This window comes from Chiloscyllium plagiosum, chromosome 25 (assembly GCF_004010195.1).
Source record: "Chiloscyllium plagiosum isolate BGI_BamShark_2017 chromosome 25, ASM401019v2, whole genome shotgun sequence".
Classification (NCBI taxonomy): Eukaryota; Metazoa; Chordata; class Chondrichthyes; order Orectolobiformes; family Hemiscylliidae; genus Chiloscyllium; species Chiloscyllium plagiosum.
In genome coordinates this window covers 6,289,256-6,311,926 of record NC_057734.1, presented here as the reverse complement: position 1 = coordinate 6,311,926, position 22,671 = coordinate 6,289,256, and the positions used below count along the sequence as shown (strand labels likewise).

General features: G+C 40.6%; 1 protein-coding gene across 11 annotated transcripts in view; it reads left to right on the top strand.

The window, feature by feature from the left end:
* Positions 1-22,671, top strand: part of fbrsl1 (fibrosin-like 1) — a 1,010,193-nt gene that overhangs the window by 949,043 nt on the left and 38,479 nt on the right. For 10 of the 11 annotated variants that reach the window (XM_043715449.1, XM_043715445.1, XM_043715447.1 and 7 more), the window contains 2 exons: positions 16,266-16,629; positions 22,279-22,550. In XM_043715449.1, coding sequence (XP_043571384.1) covers positions 16,266-16,629; positions 22,279-22,550 — 636 coding nt within the window. The remainder of the gene's footprint in view (positions 1-16,265; positions 16,630-22,278; positions 22,551-22,671) is intronic. The other variant, XM_043715446.1, reaches the window with a different exon arrangement.

Genomic DNA, 22,671 nt, shown 5'->3' with positions numbered 1-22,671 from the left:
CTGCCATTCTGAAATGGAGCCGTTTATCACTACTTTTGTTTCCTATCAGCCAACCAACTTTCAATGCAAGTTAGTACTTTGCCCCCAATACCATGCGCCCTTAGTTTACTCACTAACTTCCTGTGTGGGACTTTATCAAAGCTTTCTGAAAGTCTAGGTACACTACATCTGCTGGATCTCCCTCGTCCATCTTCAGAGTTGCATCCTCAAAGAATTCCAGAAGATTAGTCAAGCATGACTTCCCTTCATAAATCCATGCTGGCTCTGACCTATCCTGTTACTACTATCCAGATGTGTCGTAATTTCATCCTTTATAATAGACTCTAACATCTTTCCCACCACTGAGGTCAGACTAACTGGTCTATAATTTCCTGTTTTCTCTCTCCCACCTTTCTTAAAAAGTGGTACAACATTAGCCACCCTCCAATCCGCCGGAACTGATCCCGAATTTATCAAACTCTGGAAAATAATCACCAACGCATCCACGATTTCTCGAGCCACCTCCTTCAGTACCCTGGGATGTAGACCATCAGGCCCCGGGGACTTATTAACCTTCAGATCTAATAGTCTCTCCAACACCAATTCCTGGCAAATATAAATTCCCTTCAGTTCTGGTCCTTCAGCCACTGTTACCTCAGGGAGATTGCTTGTGTCTTCCCCAATGAACACAGATCTGAAGTACCAATTCAATTCTTCTGCCATTTCTTTGTTCCCTGTTTCTGTCTTCAAGGGACCAATTTTAGTTTTAACCATTTTTTTGCCTTTCACATATCTGAAAAAGCTTTTACTATCCTCCTTTATATTTTTGGTCAGTTTACCTTTGTACCTCATTTTTTCTCTGCATGTTTCCTTCTTAGTAATCCTCTGTTGTTCTTGAAAAGCTTCCCAGTCCTCTGTTTTCCCACTTATCTTTGCTATGTTATACTTTTTCTCTTTTAACTTTATATGTTTCTTAACTTCCCTCGTCAGCCACGGCCACCCATGCCTCCTCCTAGGATCTTTCTTCCTTTTTGGAATGAACTGATCCTGCATCTTCTGCATTATACCCAGAAATATCCGCCATTGTTCCTCCACTGTCATCCCTGCTAAGGTACTGCACCATTGAACTTTGGCCAGCTCCTCCCTCACAGCTCCATAGTTCCCTTTATTCAGTAGCAATATTGTCACTTCCAATTGTACCCTGTCCCTCTCAAATTGCAGATTGAATCTTCTTGTATTATGGTCACTACTTCCCAATGGCTCCTTCACTTCGAGGTCCCTGATCAATTCTGGTTCATTGTGCAATACCAGTTCCAGAATTGCCTTCTCCCTGGTAGGCTCCAGCACCAGCTGTTCTAAGAATCCATCTTGGAGGCACTCCACAAAGTCTCTTTCTTGAGGTCCAATATGATCCTGATTTTCCCAGTCTACCTGCATGTTGAAATCCCCCATAACAACTGCAGTAACATCTTTGCGACAGGCCAATTTCAGCTCCTGATTCAACTTACATCCAACATCCAGACTACTGTTTGGGGGCCTGTAGATAACTCCCAAGAGGGTCTTTTTACCTTTAGAATTTCTCAGCTCTATCCACACTGACTCTACATCCCCTGATTCTAGGTCCCCCCCACGCAAGGGACTGAATATCATCCCTTACCAACATGGCCACCCCACCTCCTCTGCCCGTTAGTCTGTCCTTACGATAGCACGTGTAGCCTTGAATATTCATTTCCCAGGCCCTGTCCACTTGAAGCCACGTCTCCGTTATCCCCACAATATCCTATCTGCCAATTTCCAAAAGAGCCTCAAGCTCATCCATCTTATTTCTAAAGCTTCGTGCATTCATGTATAGTATTTTAAATTTGTTACTGTCCTCATCCTTCCCATCAACTCCTATTTCACTCAACCTTACAGCATGATCCCTTTGAGTTTTCTGCCTCATTGATACAGTTGTCTTTCTTGACTTCCCTTGTTCTTACTTTCCCTTCAATTTCCTTCTTAAACATCCAGTTTGTCCCCTCCCCTCCCCGCTACTTAGTTTAAACGTAGCTGTGCAAATCTGCTTGCCAGAATGCTGGTCCTTAACCTATTAAGGGGCAAACCGTCTCTCTTGTATAATTTATGCTTATCACAAAACATACCCCAGTGATCCAAGAATTTAAATCCTTGCTTCCTGTACCAGTTCCCCAGCCACACGTTCAAGTCCATTATCTCCCTGTTTCTGGCCTCACCAGCCCAAGGAACTGGAAGCAAACCGGAGATAACCACCCTAGACGTCCTGCTTTTCCGCCTTCTTCCTAGTTCTCCAAAGTCCCGCTGTAGTATGTTCCTCCTCCTCTTCCCGACATCATTTGTGCCGACATGTACCACCACCTCTGGCTCTTCACCTTCGTCCTTGAGGATTTCCTGCACTCTGTCTGTGATGTCTTTAACCCTAGCACCAGGAAGGCAACACACCATCCTTAAGTCCCGCCTGCTGCCACAAAAACCCCAGTCAGTTCCTCTCACTATGGAGTCCCCTATTACTATGGCTCTGTGCGATGTCCGACTCTTCCGCTCTGCCTCCACGCCAACTTTTGATTGACAGACCTGGCCGCCTCGCGGACTAGCAGTGTCATCTGTCTCTACTGTTTCCAAAAGATTCAACTTGTTCCTGACAGGTACTTCCCCCGGGGTCTCTTGCACCTGTCTCCACTCTGCCTTCCTCATCGTCTGCTCTCTTCTGGTATGGTCAGTGTAATAACCTCGCTGAAGATCTTGTCCAGAAAGATCTCATTCTCTCGGATGAGCCTAAGGTCCTCGAGTTCTCTCATCAGTGCTGCAATATGCTCTGTCAGTAGCTAAACGTGCACACACTTACCACACTTATACTTTGCCATTACCTGTTGCGCCTGAAATAGGATTCCTGTCTGTTTTTTCACTTTCTGTCATGTTACGAGATTTTGAAGCTGTATGGACCTTTCCTGAGCCCTGCCCTCCCCTCCCCATTTACTGGTTTAAAATCCTTATGACAACCCGATTTAGCCTTTCACTAGGATATTGGTCGCAAGGTACTTATATTTGGGAGCGAGTGATAGCATGAGCTGTTTTACATTTAGATTACATTTATGAATTTTAGAACATTAAATCTGGTGGATTTGATAAAGCTAATTGCTTCCAAGTGTAAAAGCCCTGATGTAATCAATGGACTTGGTATGTGTACTGTATAAAGATTAAATTGTATGTCACAATATTCTCAGGTCACACCTATTGATCTCATGGTTCAGTTTTTGCATTAGGGAGCTATACGCATGCATAAATTGGAATGATTAATAACTTGTTGCTTAGCAATGGGCAAGAAAATCTATAATTCAGTATCAGAATGGGAAACGCATACTGTTACCTCTCATTTTCAATCCTGTTACCAAGTTTAAATATTTGTTTTAAAAAAAGGAAAGAGTTTATAGTTACATGCCACAAATTACAGTACAAGTTTGTAATGTTTTCATAACCATCAGATTTGGCAAAGTCAAGTGGATGCAGAAATATTTTGAAAGGTAATATGGAAGTATCCGAGAGGGTTAAGGATAGGATTGTTTGTCTATTTTTATGAAAACTTTAGTTTTATGAAAGCTGTTATGCCAATTACTTCTGTTAAGAGAGGTTTATTCGTTTTACAGCATGAATCCATACTTGCAAGCAAATGGCTAAAAAGTTCTCTAATTTATTACTATTCATTGGGCAAATTTGGACTGAGTCATAAACATCTCAATTTCCAGATTGTGAATGAAATCTTAGCCCTGTCTTCAACATATGATCATCCAAAATTCTGGTGCCCTTATCTCAACTCTCACTAAGTCCTGTTCACCCATCCAGTACTACGCTCTGTGATGTGCATTGGGTTCCAATTAAGCAAAATAACTTAAGTCTCATCCTCATTAACAAATCTGTCTATCGCCTTGGCTCCCCTGGTCTCTCTAATCTTCTCTGGGTTGCTCCACAACATTCCTAGATACCTACACTCCGCAAATACTGGCCTGTTGAACATTCTTAATTTCAATCGGCATCATTTGAGGTTGTACTTTCAGCTTTCCATGCCTTAAGCTCTGGAATTCCCATGCTTTTCTCTTTCCTCCTTTAAGCAATGTATAAAACCCCTGCCTTTGATCAATCCCTTGTACATCAACCCTAATGTTTTCCTGAGTGGTCTGCCGTTAAATTTCTTTTGTAATCTGAGAAAAAGGATTCTAAGACCCTGTCTTCAATGTGGTCCTCATGGATTAAGGTGGATTTGTAACTTTGAGTCATAGAAATGTACAGCATGGAAACAGACCCTTCGGTCCAACCTGTCCATGCCGACCAGATATCCCAACCCAATCTAGTCCCAACTACCAGCACCTGGCCCATATCCCTCCAAACCCTTCCTATTCATATACCCATCCAAATGCCTCTTAAATGTTGCAATTGTACCAGCCTCCTCCACATCCTCTAGCAGCTCATTCCATACACGTACCACCCTCTACGTGAAAAAGTTGCCCCTTAGGTCTCTTTTATATCTTTTTCCCCTCGCCCTATAACTATGCCCTCTAGTTCTGGACTCCCTGACCCCAGGGAAAAGACTTTGCCTATTTATCCTATCCATGCCTCTCATAATTTTGTAAACCTCTATAAGGTCACCACTCAGCCTCCGATGCTCCAGGGAGAACAGTCCCAGCCTGTTCAGCCTCTCCCTGTAGCTCAAATCCTCCAACCCTGGCAACATCTTTGTAAATCTTTTCTGAACCTTTTCAAGTTTCACAACATCTTTCCGATAGGAAGGAGACCAGAATTGCACGCAATGATCCAACAGTGGCCTAACCAATGTCCTGTACAGTCACAACATGACCTCCCAACTCCTGTACTGAATACTCTGACCAATAAAGGAAAGCATACCAAACGTCTTCTTCAATATCCTATCTGCCTGTGACTCCACTTTCAAGGAGTTATGAACCTGCACTCCAAGGTCTCTTTGTTCAGCAACACTCCCTAGGACCTTACCATTAAGTGTATAAGTCCTGCTAAGATTTGCTTTCCCAAAATGCAGCGCCACGCGTTTATCTGAATTAAACTCCATCAGCCCATTGGCCCATCTAGTCCAGATTCTGTTGTAATCTGAGGTAACCCTCTTCGCTGTCCACTGCACCTCCAATTTTGGTGTCATCTGCAAACTTACTAACTGTACCTCTTATGTTCGCGTCCAAATCATTTATGTAAATGACAAAAAGTAGTGGACCCAGTAGTTGATCCTTGTGGCACTCCACTGGTCACAGGCCTCCAGTCTGAAAAATAGCCCTCCACCACCACCCTCTGTTTTCTACCTTTGAGCCAGTTCTGTATCCAAATGGCTAGTTCTCCCTGTATTCCATGAGATCTAATCTTGTTAATCAGTCCCCCATGGGGAATCTTGTCGAAAGCCTTACTGAAGTCCATACAGATTACATCTACTGCTCTGTCCTCATCAATCTTCTTTGTTACTTCTTCAAAAAACTCAGTCAAGTTTGAGAGACATGATTTTCCACGCGCAAAGCTATGTTGACTATGCTATGTCCCTAATCAGTCCTTGCCTTTCCAAATACATGTACATCCTGTCCCTCAGGATTCCCTCCAACAACTTGCCCACCACTGAGGTCCGGCTCACCGGTCTATAGTTCCCTGGCTTGTCTTTACTGCCCTTCTTAAACACGTTTGCCAACCTCCAGTCTTCCGGCACCTCACCTGTGTCTATCGATGATCCAAATATCTCAGCAAGAGGCCCAGCAATCACTTCTCTAGCTTCCCACAGAGTTCTTGGGTACACCTGATCAGATCCTGGGGATTTATCCAGCTTTAACCTCTGAAAATCTTGGTAAGTGCAATAAAACTATCAGTAGTTCAGGGAAAATATGGTTAACTTGGGGTAAGTAAAGAACTAAACTACCAAGGAAACCTACTTTGAAAAAAAATTCTAGTATGTGTTTCATTTATATTGTAAACATGTTTGCATAGGTGTTGTTATTAAATTACCCAGTAAGTGTTTCTTGTATTGTTTTTCTGAGTCATCCTTCCAGTATTTGATCCTTGGAAAAATGTGCAAATGAGTTACATTATTATGTTGTATTGTTTTAACAGAATACAAAGAGTTTATTTAATTGGCTCTGATTTGAAAACAAATTTAAAAGTTCCAACAGTAGTTCTCCATACTTTCCTACATGTCAGACAGAGCTGAACAATACTAAGTGGTTGTGGCAACTGGTTTCAAGACTTTTAGATTCTTAGCTGACTATGTTGGCTCACTAACTATTCAAGGGTCATGAAAAGGATGACAAGGCTGGAATTGCAACTATTATATACTACAGTCTATTATATCTTTATAATTCACAACAGAACAGATGCATTTGAAATGTCAATGCTTTATCAAGGTGTGGAGAGGATTGCTAATTGTCAATTCAAAATGTCCTCTGATCTTTATGTAAATGGTCACTAATGTTTAAAGTTTGCACTAGCTAATTATGACTACCAAGTGCTTAATGTTGAATATGTTACAACTGCATCATATGCAGACAATGACTGAAATAAACTAATACGAAGTCTTCACACTTTTGAGCTGAATTAGTCATTCAGTGGATAAATGGCCCATATTTTCCAGTCAATGGCAATCAATGGCCACTGACTGTAAACATTGCTGCACCGATCCTTTTTGTTTCCTTCCAGATAGGATTCCCCATCTCATTTACGGTAGCAATGCTTTGGAGTAACTACATGGGGACCACTGGCAAAGATGAATAGTACGGATAATCTGCCCCTTTTTTAAGCAATATAAGCAATCACATTCAGGTAAATGTTTGAAGAACCTTTGAAAGGCTTGGTGCATTTTGGGGTGAGAGTAGTTGGTGATCGTGGGCAATTGGAGTAATTACTTGTGGATATCGGGGTTGAACAGTTGAGTCAGAGAATTGTTGGATCACTGGGGGTCAGTTGGGATAATGTATTGTGTTACTCTTTTAATCACTGAGTTACACCAAAGATTAAACAATGTGATCGTTCTGGCATATGTATCGAGGTGAGTTGTGCATGTCTTTTAACATTAAGATCAGCATAAGAGACACTCAGAGGGTCCAGGGCAGCACAAATCAGGCCATTAAAAGTTTAAAAGTCTCAGACAATTACAGGTCGTTCTCCTGCAATGCCATCGTTATGTTCCCATGCAACACCATGTTATAGAAAGTCGCGCATTAGAAATAATGGGGCCTATAGTTGGGGTGAACCACCAAAAATACCAGGGAAAATCGAACTAAAATAGTAGTTCACCTAACACAAATGACAGCACAGTCTATGTAAATTTTGACCTGTTGTATGGTACTATATAGTGCAATTCATCAGAACCTTCAACTGATTACTTTCAATTGGCATCTGTACCTGCTGAGAGAAAGTGAGGACTGCAGATGCTGGAGATCAGAGTCGAGAGTGTACTGGTGAAAAAACACAGATTTGGCAGCATCCAAGGAGTAGGAGAATCGACATTTCGGGCATAAGCCCTTCAGGAATCTACCCTTCCTGATGAAGGGCTTATGCCCGAAACATGATGCTGCCTAACCGGCTGTACCTTTCCAGCAGTACACTCTCAAATCTGTACCTGCTGGCTGCACTACATTCCAGCCAGTCTTCTGATCCCATGCAATAGCAACATTGCCCATGTCAGATCCCAGAATGAAACCTGTCTTGATAGATCAAGCGCTGAATCTTAATTTCTTTTACTGCGTGTCAGTTTTGTAAAGTTTTTTGGTGGGTTTCACATTGTGAAATGCCTGGAACGTCTATCACCTTTACTAAACCAGACTAATTTATTACCTCTCTCACCCTTTGGTGTCCCTCTGTCCCATTCTCACACCATCATACCATGTGCCATTTCTAAAACAACTCACCACTTTCTGGATATCCTCGAATTGACCATCATCCATGGTGCAACACCATCTTTTAAAAGATATTGTGCACCCAGACAAGAGCTGTCAATCCAGAGCTGCCCTGGATGGTTCCTGACATTGGCCCTGGATGTGGCAGACAATGGAAAACTTGGGCCCCTCACCCTTGTGGGCAGGGACATGGAGATGCTGCTCGTGGGGATGGAGTGATGCAGAGGCAGGATATCCTTTTCTCCCAGGCCAACAGAGGACGCCATTCTACTGGAACCACAGCAACCTGGACCAGGGTTACCATCCAGACCAGTGCACAGAATGGAAGAAGATGATCAATGGTCTCCTTCACTCTGCCAGTGAAAGTGCTATCAACTTCTCATTGATACCTCAGACTCACTGTATCTCTGCTACTGTACCCACCATTTCTGCAGCATCTTCCCTACACTCATCTTTGCTAACTTCTGACCCTGACTAACCCTGAATCTCTTCTGCACAGCTTACTCACCCCCTCAGAACATCTCTACACATGCACCGTAAGTAACAGTGTAATACCCACCTTTTTCTTCCTCACGCACTATGTGCGGAGTTTCCTGACTCTGACCACCCTGAGCAGTTGATTGACCATGCCCAAGCCCCTGTACTGGTTTTTTGTTTTGCAGTTGGTTACTGTAGTGATTAGCCACTGAAAGCGATTCAGACGAGTCTACAGATGCTCTTCTAACATTTAAACATTTTTTGAAGAAAAAGCTGTTAATACAAATAACAAAAGCAAGTTTCAAACTTCTCCTTAACATTCTCCTTTTACTATTAGTCAATTCCAGTGCAATTTCACTTATATCTCAACTTTTTATATGTTTTAAATTAACATATCATTCCCAGCTTCTTGTCCTCAGTCTGTAGAGACATTTTCACATGCTTTTCCAAGTCCACCAGTGCAGACATTTGACAATGCCTTTCACCAGGTTCTTCACAAGAAAGTGCACAAGCTGACTCATCACGTGACGGTGACATAGAGTCCAGTCCTCTGTGACACTTCGTGCCAGGGATGAGAATTGTGTAACAATGAACAGGAGTTTGCTTTATAAAAAAAGTCGGCAATTCACAAATCATGTTACAGACAAATGGTGTTTAATAAACGTGCATTATAGGAGACCAACCTGTACATTGCTTGTGCTTTGCTCAGGGCATTCCATGTGTCCTAAAGTTCAGTATCAGGGAGCTCAACATTTGCCACCATTACATCATATCGTTTATTTCCGAGGTCCCATTTCAGGTTTTCTGTTCATAAGAACACGATATGGATTCAAAAGTTGGCCGTACAGCCCCTCAAGCCTGTTTGTTATTCAGTGAGATTGTGGGCTTCAGAACTTATATAGTCATCAATGAACATCCCCAATTCTGACTTTATGGAGGGAAGGCCATTGTTGAAGCAGCCGAAAATGGCTGGGCCTAGCACACTGCCCTGTGCATCTCTTGCAGAGATGCCCTTTAGCTGCCTGTCTTCAAACAAACACATTCGAGAGTGTAGTATTGGAAAAGCACAGCAGGTCAGGCAGCATATGAGGAGCAGGAGAATCGACGTTTCGGGCAAAACGCTTCCTGATGAAGGGCTTTTGCCCGCAATATCGATTCTCCTCCTCCTCGGATGCTGTTGGCCTGTGTTTTTCCAGCACCACACTCTTGACTCTGAACTCCAGCATTTGCAGTCCTCAATTTCTCCTTCAAACAACCACAACCAACTTTCATTGTGTTCAGTATGACTCCAACCAGAGGAAAGCTTTCCCCCTGTTCCCATTGATTCCTGTTTGCTGGAGCTCCTTGATGCCATACTCAGGCAGATGCTATCTTGATGTAAGGAGCACTCTCACCTAACCTCTGACATTCAGCTCTTTTGTCCATGGTTGAACCAAGCTGCAATGAGGTCAGGAGCCACATGGCTGTGACGGAACCCAAACTGAGCATTACTAACCAGTTGTGCCTTTTGCAGGTGCCACTTGATAGCCCTGTCAATAACCCTTTCAGCATTTTGCTTATAATTGAGAGTAGGCTTATGGTAATTGGCCTGCTGGGATTTGTAATACATGTGTGAATAGAACATACCCGAGCAACTTTCCACAGTGTTGGTTAGATCATTTATATTGGAACAGTTTGGCTGTAGTTGCTGCTCCTCTGGAGCACAAGTCTTTTAACACTATTGCTGAAATGTTGTCAGAACCCATACCTCTGCCTATTTCAGTGACTCCATCTGTTTCTTGATTAGATAGACTGGATTGAGTTGGTTGAAGGCTGGCACCTATGATGCTGGGACTTCTGGAGGTAGCTGAGAAGAATAATTTCTGGCTAAAGATTGATGCATTAGTATTAGTGTAATGATCCTTCTCTGAACTGCTTCCAATGCATTTACATTCTTCCTTAAATAAGGAAACCAGTATTACACTCTTCCCCAACCTCAAATAGCTTTATCATGCCCTCTTCTCAATTCACCTCTCTTTTTGTCATCAGAAAATTTGACACCCATACTTAGAGAGCGAAAATGTAGTTAATAATAGATTTGAGGAAATGGCAGATGAAATTATCACGTTTTGCTCTGTCTTCATCATAGAGGATACAAAAACATTCCAGGAATAGTTGAAAATCTGGAGGCGAAGGGAGAGAAAAACCTATTGAAATCACAAACATTAGAATTAGCTTCAGAATTAGAATCAGAATTAGCTTTATTGTCACGTACTCTAATGCGAGTGCAGTGAAAAGTTTGCAATGTCACCTCGGTACAGATGTTTAAATATTTGGTACAAAATTGAAAGAATAATAAATAAAAGGCCAGCGTAAGAATATAAAAATTTTTAAAGTACCCAAATTACAGTCCTCTTCAAAAAGGTCCATGCTAACACCTAGTCACCAGATTGCACTGGGCCTCAAGTCTCGAGACCATACTGGACTTCAAAACTCGGCCTCAGCTCCAGTCCACAAGGACCTCCCCGCCCCCCAGCCCCCCAGCCTCCAGTGTGGGAAGTGATACTAAGGAAACTAATGATGCTGAATACTGAGAAGTATCTAAATCCTGGTGCCTTCATTCTCTGGGCTTAAAAGAGTTGGTTAATTTGCAAAGAAATTCATTGGTGTGAAATTTTCAAAATCCACAAAATTCTGGCAAGGTTCTATTAGATTGGAAAGTAGCAAATACAACCCTCTACGCAAGACAGGAGAGAGGCAGGAAACGAAAAATTATAGATTAGTTAGCTTGATGCCAGTTATGGGAAAGATGTTAGAAGTCATTAAAGAGATTATAGTTGAGTACTTATAAAATTTCAAGGCAAACAGGAAGAATCAGCATGTTTACATGAAGGGGAAATCATGTGATCAATGTAGTACCTCAAAAGCAGCAAAACAAAAATGCTGGGAAAGATCAGCAGGTCTGGCAACATCTGTGGAAAGAAATCAGAGTTAATGTTTCAGGTCAGTGACCCTTTCTCCAATGCTGCCAGACCTGCTGAGCTTTTCCAGCAATTTCTGTTTTTGTTTCTGATTTACAGCATTCACCATCCTTTCAGGTTTTACGACTTCAAAGGGCTTGAGTAATGTGTCGAAAAAAGAGGAATGAATAGACACGTGGTACAGGTAGTTCTCCTCTAACGCACTAGTCGCTTGCAATATAAATAATGGGGCCTATGGGAAAAACAGGGTTGGGACGAACCACCAAAACTATCAAAACAAAAATAGTAGTTAGGCGAAAGTGAGCACCGCAGATGCTGAAGATCAAAGTCGTGAGTGTGGTGCTGGAAAAACGCAGCAGGTCAGGCAGCATCCGAGGAGCAGGAGAATCAACGTTTCGGCCGTACGTCTTTCATCAGGAATGAGGCTTGTGGGTCGGGGCTAAGAGATAAATGGGAGTAGGGTGGAGTTGGGGCGAGGTAGCTGGGAAAGCGATAGGTGGATAAAGGTGATAGGTCAGAGGGGTGAGTGATGGACAGGTCTGGAGGACGGGGCCGAGGCTTGGGACTGGGATAATGTGGGGGGAGAGGAAATGAGGAAGCTGTTGAAATCCACATTGATCCCGTGTGATTACAGATCCCAAGGCAGAATATGAGGTGTTCCTTCTCCAGGTGTCAGGTGGTAACTGTTTGGCAGTGGAGGAGGCCCAGGACCTGCATGTCTATGACCAAGTGAAGGGGGAGTTGAAGTGTTTGGCCAGGGGGCGGTGGGGTTAGTGGGTGCGTGTGTCCCAGAGATGTTCTCTGAAGCAATCCACAAGAAGGCATCCTGTCTTCCTGATGTAGAGGAGACCACACCGGGTGCAACGGATGCAGTAGATAGTAGTTAGCCTAACAAAAATGATAGTGTAAGTAAATCTTTAAATCATTTATTTTAATGAAATGATACAATAAATTTAACACTAACATTAAAATAACTGACTACAGCTCTATAGCTTTCATGAAGCACTTCACCAGAAAGCACGCTAGACAGCTGACCATGTGATGCCGATGCGGAATTCCAGTCCTCAAGATTCTCCCCCAGTTTGAAATAAAGTTCTTTCCAAATATAGACAACAATTCCCAGATTCAGTCTACGTTTCAAGGCTTGCAGAGCTGATTACATTCCAGTTTTAGCTGAAAACGCTAAATTTGCACTTTGCAGGTGGAGGATCCTGAGGCTGAGTTTTGCTGTTCAGCTAGTGCCGCGGATGGAATCGTGTAATAGTGAACGGGAGTTTGCTTTATTAAAAAAAACTGCAATTCACAAATTTCATTACAATCAAATCGTGTTTAATAAACGCACAATATAACAGAACCACCTGTATGTGGGTTTTCCAGAATGCACGTGACAAAATGCCACATCAGAGGTTATGCAGAAATAAAAGCTCATGGTGTAGGAGACAATCTATTAGCATAGAAGATGGTCTCACTGACAGAAAACAAACAGTATGCATAAATGCCACTTTGTCTTATTGGCAGAATATGAAGAATGGAGTCCCACAGGGATATGTCTGGGGTCTCAACTTTTTACAATTTACATCATAGTTGAGTAGAACAAAGATATACTAGCTAAATTTGCAGACAACATAGAGAGAGGTAAGAAAGTATGTTGTGAAAAGACAAAAGAGGCTTGCAGACAGATAGAGATTAAATAAATGAGGGAAAGTGTGAAGTTGTTCTCTTAAGCAAGATGAATACAGGTAGCCCCCACTATCCAAAAGTAGAGCGTTCCCAGGAAACCTTTCGCAAGCTGAAAATGGCGTAGAGCGAAGATGCATGATTTATATGGGAAAAAGTATCACTTTTTTTTGTAAAAGTGAAAATCCTCTTCAGATTCACGAAAGCAGGTAGTAATGTAGCCCTTCCATAAAAGTGAAATTGCTTAAAGCGAATGTTTGAAAAGCAGGAGTACCTGTAAAATAAAAAATCAGTATTACTTAAACAGAGAATTCCGAGGTGTAGAGGGATCTAGGTTTTCTTGTGTAAGAGTCACAAAACGTTACTGTACAGGTCCGGCTGGTAATTAAGAAAGCTAATTGAATGCTATCCTCTATGATGAGAGGAATTTAATTTTAAAATGAAGTTGTGTTTCAGTTACAGGGTACACATGAGACCACATATTGAATACTGTCCACAGTTTACAGACCTGTCTCCAGACCTATCTACAGATCTTCTTATTTAAGGAAATTGGGGTGGAACAATAGCTGGGGAATGAGTGCGTTGTTTTCTGAAGATACATTGGATAAGCTGGACTTGTTTGCACTGGAGCTTAGGAGAATTAGTGGTGCTTCATTTGAAGTAAATGAGGTCTATAGTGCAGTTATGATGTCCCTACCTCTGAACCAAGAGACCCAGGTTCAAGTCCCACCTGTTCTAGAAGTGTGTAATAATACCCTTGAACAAGTTGTTTAGAAATTAAGATCCTGAATAGTCTGATGAGGTGGATGTGAACAGGATGTTTCCTTTTGTGGGTCAGTCCAATAGTAGATGATACTGTTTAAAATAAGAATTGCTCTTTTGGACAACAATTAGAAGAATTATTATTTGTTAAAGAGTTTGTAATTTTGGAAGACTGCCTCAGAAGCTGTGGAAGTGGGGATTATTGAATATTTTTAAGGCACAGGTAAATTCCTGTTGGGTAAGAAAATTCAGGATTGTTGGAGATAGATGGGAATGTGGAATTCAATTTGCAAACAGATCAGCCATGTTGAAAGGTGGAACAGGCTCAGCAGGTTACATGGCCTACTCCTGCTCCTGTATCAGATACTCATATGTTCCTTCATCCAAATGATTTATATAGATTGTAAGAAGTTAAGGCCCAGGTACAGGATAGCCTCAATTACCGGAGCGTCAATTATCCAAATTTCAAATTATCCAAATTTCAGATTATCCAAACAAGATCTCAGGGTCCCTACTGTGGACTGACCCACAAGAGGAAACATCCTGTTCACATCCATCTCATCAGACTATTCAGGATCTTATTTTCTAAGCAACTTGTTCAGAGGTGTTATTACACACTTCTAACACAAGTGGGACTCAAACCTGGGTGTCTCGGTTCAGAGGTAGGGACATGCTTGGGTAAACTGTTATCTGAACATTCGATTATCCAAATACTCCCAGCCTGTGTCATTCAGATAGTCACAGTTGCCCTGTACTGATTCATGTGGCACAACACTTATTACACCTTGTGACCAGAAGCAACTCTTTTTTTAACTACACCTTTTTCCTATTAACTAGTCTTCTGTCCAGGCCCATATGTTACCCCCTAAGTTATGAGCTTTTATTTGCCACATGTGGCATCTTATCAGACGCATTCGAGAAATGCAAATATAGTACGTCCACTGGTTCTCGTTTATCCACAGCACATTACTACTTCAGGGAGGTCTAATTATATTAACTCTGCTTGATTACCTTTAACTCTTCTAAGTGCCCTGCTTTAATAATAGTGCTAAAAGCTATCTTTACAATAGATGTCAAGCTGACTGGACTGTGCTTTCCTGCTTTCTGCCTCATTCCCTTTTTGAGTAAAGGAGGTTTATTCACTATTTTCCATTCTAAGGATTTCCCTGATTCTAGTGAATTTCACAGAAATGTACACAAACTGATAAAACAGAAATTTTGTCAAAATGTTATGTTTTCAAAGAGGGTGTTGAAGGAGAGGGAGGTTGAGAGATGGAAAGGTTAACTGAGATAATTGTAAAGCTTCAGGGCAAGACCATTGAAGATGGTCATCACCATTAACAGAAGTGCTGTAAAACATAGGGGTCAGTAAAAAATAATTGTTCTACTGTGGCAAGATTTTGGCATACATGAAGGTTCTCAGAATGAACTGTTCTGACATTATGTAGAGATTGTCTGAGACATGCTTTTCTTGGCAAAAAAAGAACAGGAAGATAAGTGGTCGATTTGTGTCAGTATTTATAATATAGAACATCAATGGCACAGGTTGACAGTTGGCATCTGTCTTTGTTGGAAGAAACCATTGCATAGAAGAAAATGGAAATTCAACAAAAACTACTGGATTAATAGTTGTTTCAAAGCGTGGAAGGAATAAATTTAAAAGTTAACTGAAATCTTGCAGTAAATGATGAACCTGTAACCTAGATAAATTGTGCTGCAAAGTCTCTTAACACCTGTAATATCTTGTGTTAAAGATATTTTTCTTTTTGTTTGCCTTTGTATATTTGGGATTGTCTAATGCCAACCAGGCTTAGCCAGCTGGAATATAATTTTTGTTGAGTGAAGAGATTAGGCCCAGGATGTAAACACAGGCCTCAGTACCTATTATTTCATCATTTAGACTATACTGCAGATGCGAGGCTGGCAAAGCTAGCTTGATACATGCATTCATTGAGATAAAGAGAACAGTGTCAAAGCAATTAAACTAAACAGATTTTCATTAAGTAAATTGTAGCAAGGATGTGCTGTTTGCAGCAAGACAACAATTAATGTTAATATCCATGCCACTTTGCCTCCCTCATATTCATTTGATTGTAATTTGTGCAAATGGATTATGCTTGGACTGGGGGAGCTGAGAGATTGGCCTCTTTGTCGGTTTAAACAGGTAGTTTTTTTTAATAAATTGTGGGGAATGCTATTAAGTTTGTGATAAAACCCCCTTAATTAATCCTGATATACTAATAGGCATGAATGAGCTAAGGATTTTGATCAGTGCACAGTGGGAAAAGGCTGTGAACTTTTCAGGGCTCCACTGCAACATAATCATTTTATCCTAGAATGTGCTTGGCAAACACCTGAATCGACAGGCATTTAACAATAATTAGGAGTGAGTTATTAAAGCTGACTGTATTCCTCTGAGAGGTGAGTCAGCCGATGATGGTTACGCATGGAAATGTTCCACATAAACGCTTTAGAAAAGGTTTGTTTTTCTTTAATTTTCTAGGTTCAAACTTCACTGGAAGCAGTCTGACGTTGAATGAGAAACCTGAAACAAAGGGACCAGGTGTTTCCAAGGTCTCTGGACTAGAGCGTAGCCAGGAACAAAGCAAGGAGACACCCTTTGTGCCACTGGTGCCAAGTCCTCCGGCTGCTGTTGTACCTCCAGCTTCTTCAGCGTGTGCTTCCAATAGCACAGCGAGTCCAACAGTAAAGGAGACTGTTTACCAGGCACAACCGCAAACAAGACACCCAACGCCACAATTACAGCCCCAAATACAGCATTATCCTCTGTCTCAGATTCACACGCAGCCTCCTGTCCATCACCAGATTCATCACCAGATACCTTTCAGCAGTCTTAACAGTATCAGGTAAGCTGGAAAGAAATTGTATTACTTTCAGATTATTACATGGTGACACATTTTATATTCTGGTGTTGGTTCTAATGTCAAGATCACTATGTTTCTGGCACAGTTCATTAAGTGGTTCCAGTATGTCATATTACCACTCTATCCTAGAACAGTGACACTAACCAGAGTGCCCAGTTCTGCAGCACCATGGTACTTTCCCATTTCCTAGAAAGGTCAATCAGTTATCTCTAAATCTAATTACAAAATTCAGGTATTGTTTTGTGTTGTCCCACTACTCCACTAAGAACGCCACTGAGGTACAAAACTCAATTTATGTAGGGTCTTGAACTGAGGGGTTTTGATTCCATCAGTCTAGAATTGATTCAAACCAAATCCCAAAGATAAGACTCTAGATTTTGCTCAAGCCTTCACTCCATTGGTGAGTGAATATTTGTAAAAACCAAAACTTACCAACTTTACTAGTATACATGCACTCACTGCAATTCAAAACCTGCTTCCTTAGTTCAGCTCATTTATTTTGACAAAGCTGTATATCTTTTATATATGGTTAATGCTGAAACCTAGAATAAAAACTGACCTCACGCAGGCTTTGCAAAACACTCATAGTTTTCATCCAGGTCCACTGAAAACTGCTACTGGTAGACTCTAGTAATCATTATGCTAAAAACTAAATTTTAAACATGGGCTATAAGTTAAATATTAAGATTGGAAAAAAATATTCAACTGTTTGCTTAATTGTAGCTACTGCTTAAGGAAGAGTTAATGTGTGACAAGTCAGGTTTGTAATGGTGACGTTTACTGAATTTCAACATTGTTACCCAAAATTTATTTCAAAATGAACAATGCAGAAATATACAATTAATTACTGACCCAAGTCTAGTCCAAGTTTACTATTATTGGTCGGTCCTGTTACCTTCATCCATGGTACTTTTCACCCAGTTGTAGTGATAGAAATAATGCTGCAGAATGTGTTAAGAAGGACAAGAAAGAAGGGATGGACAACACATTTCACTTTTGAGTTTATCTGTTAGAGTTTAAAGCATAGGGTAGTTTCTTGAAAAGAAAATCTTGTATTTGTTTGGTATGCTTTATGACCATTGGATGTCCCCAAACTACATCATGACTGATGAAGTACTTTTGAAGTGTAGCCACTCTCTATAAATATGTGAAATATGACAGCCAATTTGCTTGCAGCAAGGTTCCACAAGCAGCAATGCACTTACAACCTGATGATTTGTTCTTGTGTCCATCTTAGCTAAAGTCTTCATTTATACTTTTGTAACACAAACTTGTCTCTTCCAGTATTCCCTCGGACAGACTCCCATCTTCCACCTGACGTGGAGTTCAGCTTTTATTTAACACTCATTATTTTTGTTTAATACGACTTACTCTTCACCCCATGTTTATAAGTTACATTGGCCCCAATCCAGCAGTACTACTTAAATCCTCAATAAATAATAATAAATTGATATTGTTTAAATTGTTATCTTTGTGTTCAAATCTCACTAGGGCCTTGCCATTTCCAACCATCACCTCAAACCCTGGTAATTCTGCCTTCTTTTAGTACTCTGCATATGTGCAGTTCCAGTTTCCTTCACCCCTATTATTGATTGCTGTAGTTTGAGTTCTGTTTCAGAACTTTGTTTAGTGGAATAGCCCTACCTTTTGTTAAAAACAAATTAACTGCAAATTTTACTCTTAAAATTTCACAATTTCTCTCTCCTGTGCTTCTCAAAAATCCACCTCTTTGACCACTATTTAATATTTTAACAATATATTATCCATATGGCTGACTGTCAAATTTTGTTCAATAACTCTCCAGTGAAGTGCTTTGGGATTTTACTGTGTTAAAGGCATTGTAGAAATGCAAGTTATAATTGTGCTACTTCATTATTATTGCCTCCATTTTGTACAGTAGGTAATTGTTCTGTAATTAAATTATGGTGACTATCTGTGATATGTTCCAACTAACTCATGATGTGTATCTAATATAACTTACAACCTGTTATATAATCATAAAATGTGTGAAATAATAATTAAGTTCTGAAAACCTTCTTAGATTGAGTAGTTCTCAATGCTCTGTCAACCTCTGTCTACCTGATCAACAACCATTAGTAATTTTTGCAAACTCAACTTTGACTAACTTTTTAAACCATTGGCTGATTGTGCTAATTTCACATCATTTCAATCGGTTAATTGCTACATATGCCAGACAACGGAAAGACTGTTCATTTTGTTAGTTCTTGCCTTGGGACAGACTGGCAGGAATTATAAGTAATGCTGTCAGTAGTCGTCATTTAAATCAAGCGGGCAGCAGTTTATATTATCCTGAATATTTACCCTCTCGACTTGACCAGTGCTACATTTAATGTAAACAGAAATAATTGTTTCATTGATATTCCTAGATCCTGAACGAAACTGTGTTGTATACTTTCAGATTTGATTTTATAGACTCCAAGATAATTAAACCAAAAAGTTAAACAGTCTGTGAACAAATAAGTTACTGTAGTCCAATTATTTTCACAAAAGAAATTATATATCCAATGAAAGAATTGCTGAACTTTGTACAGTAAAGACCTGATTTTCTTCTGCCAAATTAATTTTTCATTACTGTAGTAAATCAAATTACCAGACAAAATCACCCCTCATCTGAAGAAATGCCATCTTGGGTTTGTTTGAGCATGCCTAGAAGTTGAAAATATATTTAAGCTGTAACATTCTTGGCTGTATTTGTATTAAACTGCTGCATTGGTAAATTTTAACACATACTTGAGTTTAATGGCACCAATGACTGCCATATTGCAGTTAATAGCTGCCTTATGTTTCAAATCACTCCATTGGAGAGGTGAGTCATCCTAATCTTTATAGCAGTTTCCAGATTTTCAGTTTAGAATAACTAAGTGGGCCAAAAAGTGGGCAAAATTATTTCGGACTACTTTTTCCAGGTTACGAGATTGTTTATTTGTGAGCATGCCATCTTACTAATAATTTAATTTACCCGCAAAGCATCCAGATGTGAATAGAAGGTACTTTCAAATGTACTGTACGCTGAAGGAATAATCACATGGATTGCCCATATTAACTTATCATCTGGTAGTACAGAACTTGAGTGTTACTGGAAAAAAATGTTGTACCTTTTAGTTTTGTGCTCATCAAATAATTTACAAAAATATTAATTTAATGGGGAAATCATTTATACTGTTTGAGGAGAATGCTGATGAGTTGGCAAGTGGATAATAATTGGCTGAGGTAGTACAAAGAATTGATGGTTGACAGTTAATGGCTAGGTTTTGGTTAAATTTTAAACCAGGCAGTTGACTTTGCTCAGGGCAGAGCTCTGAGAAATGAACTAGCAAATGAATGTCACCTGTCATACATTGAAACAGGTGCAGTGTGGGTATAGGGACAGTGAAGTGGCTTGCACTACTACCTGTGCACCAGGGACCCAGCTTCCATTCCAGCCTTGAGTGGAATTTGTCTGTTCTGCATTTGTGTTGGCTTCTGCCAAGTGCTCTGATTTCACCCGCATGCAGGTTAGGTGCATTGGCAATGATGAATTATCCATAGTGACTAGGGGTTTGTAGGCGAAGTGGATTAACCATGATAATTGCAGAGTTGCAGGGACAGGATGAGAGACTGTCAGGACTGTTCGGTTGGGGGGAGTGGGGGGTTTTTATCCCATCATGGTAGATTGTGAAATTTTCATTCAATTAAAAAAAAATCTGGAATTAAAAGTTGGTGTAATGCCAGTCATGTAACCACTGTCAATTGTCATAAAAAAGCCATCTTGTTCACTAGTGTCTCTGACCTGGATTGGCCCACATGTCACTCCAGGCACACAGCAATGTGGTTGGCTCTTAATTGCCATCTGAAATGTAACCTTGCTAAGAGTCAAAGAAAACTGCAGATGCTGGAATCCAAGGTAAACCTGCAGGAGTCTGGAAGAACACAGCAAGCCAGGCAGCATCCTGCTTTTCTTCCAGCTTCCTGCTCATCTATATGAAATGTGACGACAGCTGTGGATGGACAACAAATAAAGTCAGCGATGCCCATTTCCCATCAATGAAATAACATCTTGATTCATTAGTTAGGGGCATTGCTCTGAGAAATCAGTCAGCTGCCTGGTTTAAAATTAATCAACCTGTTTAGATATCTCTTGTACAGAACTCTGGAAGAAAAGGTCTTCAACCTACATTTCCTGACTCAAAGGTAGGGCCATTACCATGGTGCTAGAAGAGCCCTTTAAATTGTAGTTAGGTATCGAAAGCCAAGATGCCATATAGGTTTGGGCTGAGTCTTTGAAAACCCTTAAAATCTGTGGATATTCTTAATCACACTCCATGCTACACGCTGGAGCAGTGGGACTTGAACTACTTTTGCTTCTACAAAGAATTAGATGGGTTTTTACAACAATGATTACTTGGTTTTCATTATGCTAACTTATTATTCCTTTTTTTTTAATGCATTGCATTCATATTTTAACCATCTGCCATAGTGGGATTTCGACCAACCCTTGTCCCTAGAACATGAATTCTTGGTTCTGGATCACTAGTCCAGTGCCGTTACCACTTGTCCACTATCTTCCCAGCTTGATATAATCAACCTGTGCAAAGATCTTATTACACACTCCTTGAACAGATGGGATTTTAATATGGGCTTCCTAGCTCAGAAGCAGGGAAACTACCACTGCAACATAAGCACCCCCTTCCTGCCTGAAGGTTAATTGATAATTATCATGAATTGGTGCATTCTCCATGGTAATACTTCGATCAATCAAGGTTCATTAGCCAACCAATCAGCATTCTCCCTTTCTCACATGTAGTGTAAAAGCGGGTTTTCCCTTGAATTGGTATTCCCATAAATTTTCCTGATAAATATGAGATGCAAGATGAAAGGCTTTGAGAAAATGTCCTGTCTTTCACCAGTATTCATTATCCTAACTTTTTATAACTATACTAGTGCAGTAATAAACATTATAGAGAAAGGTAAAGTTGCCATAGTCATCGAGTCATAGAGATGTACAGCATGGAAACAGACCCTTCGGTCCAACCCGTCAATGCCGACCAGATATTCCAACCCAATCTAGTCCCACCTGCCAGCATCCGGCCCATATCTCTCCAAACCCTTCCTATTCATATACCCATCCAAATGCCTCTTAAATGTTGCAATTGTACCGGGCAGCTCTCTCATCAGAGAGAAAGGTGACTGATGGTGGTGAGGGAAAAGATTGAAGTGGAAGTTCTTCATGGTAACCTCAGATGGTGCAGTAATGAACCCCATGCAGTTGGTGTTATTCTGAGTTGCAAAACCACCATTTAGCCAACCGAGCTAACTGAACTGAACATTACAAGATCATGGGAGGATAATTACAAAAAAAAATTTTAAAAACATCACCAAGGTAAATTTTGTAATGAGCAAAGGCAGAGTTAGTGAGATTGAATTCTCATAAGTCATATGTATCAGTTTTGGTGAGTGGATGTAAATTAATTATGTGAAATTAATTAGCCCAGAATTTTTCTAATATGTTTTGAAGTAGTGATTGTACAGGAAATCACTATTTTGTTTTAGTCGCAAAGATGAGGTATACATGTATTTTTATTATTATATTTTGTGTACACATTAGCTAATGATCACATTTTCTTTCTTCAGCAGCAGGAGTAGCAGTGCCAGCAGTGCTGCAAGCATCAGCCTACCCAAACACTTGCCTTCATCCCCCCAAATCCACTCCTTAAATTCATCAACTCCAGTGTTGCCCTTATCTATTCCAAGCCTTGCTACCTCACACAATTTCTCCCTGAGGCCTCAGACTCATCCTCATCACCACGCCATGTTTGCAACACCAGCTACCTTACCACCACCACCTCCTTTAACATCAACCAGCCTTGTTGTACCGGGTCACCCTGCAGGACCTGGCTATTCAGGTAGGTGCAGATTTTTATTCCCCAAAGTCTAAAGATTTTGTTGAGCTATATTTGGAGGATACATCAGTCATGTAGGATATTCCTCCTTAATATTTTTAATTCCTTTTGATTCACTAGAATG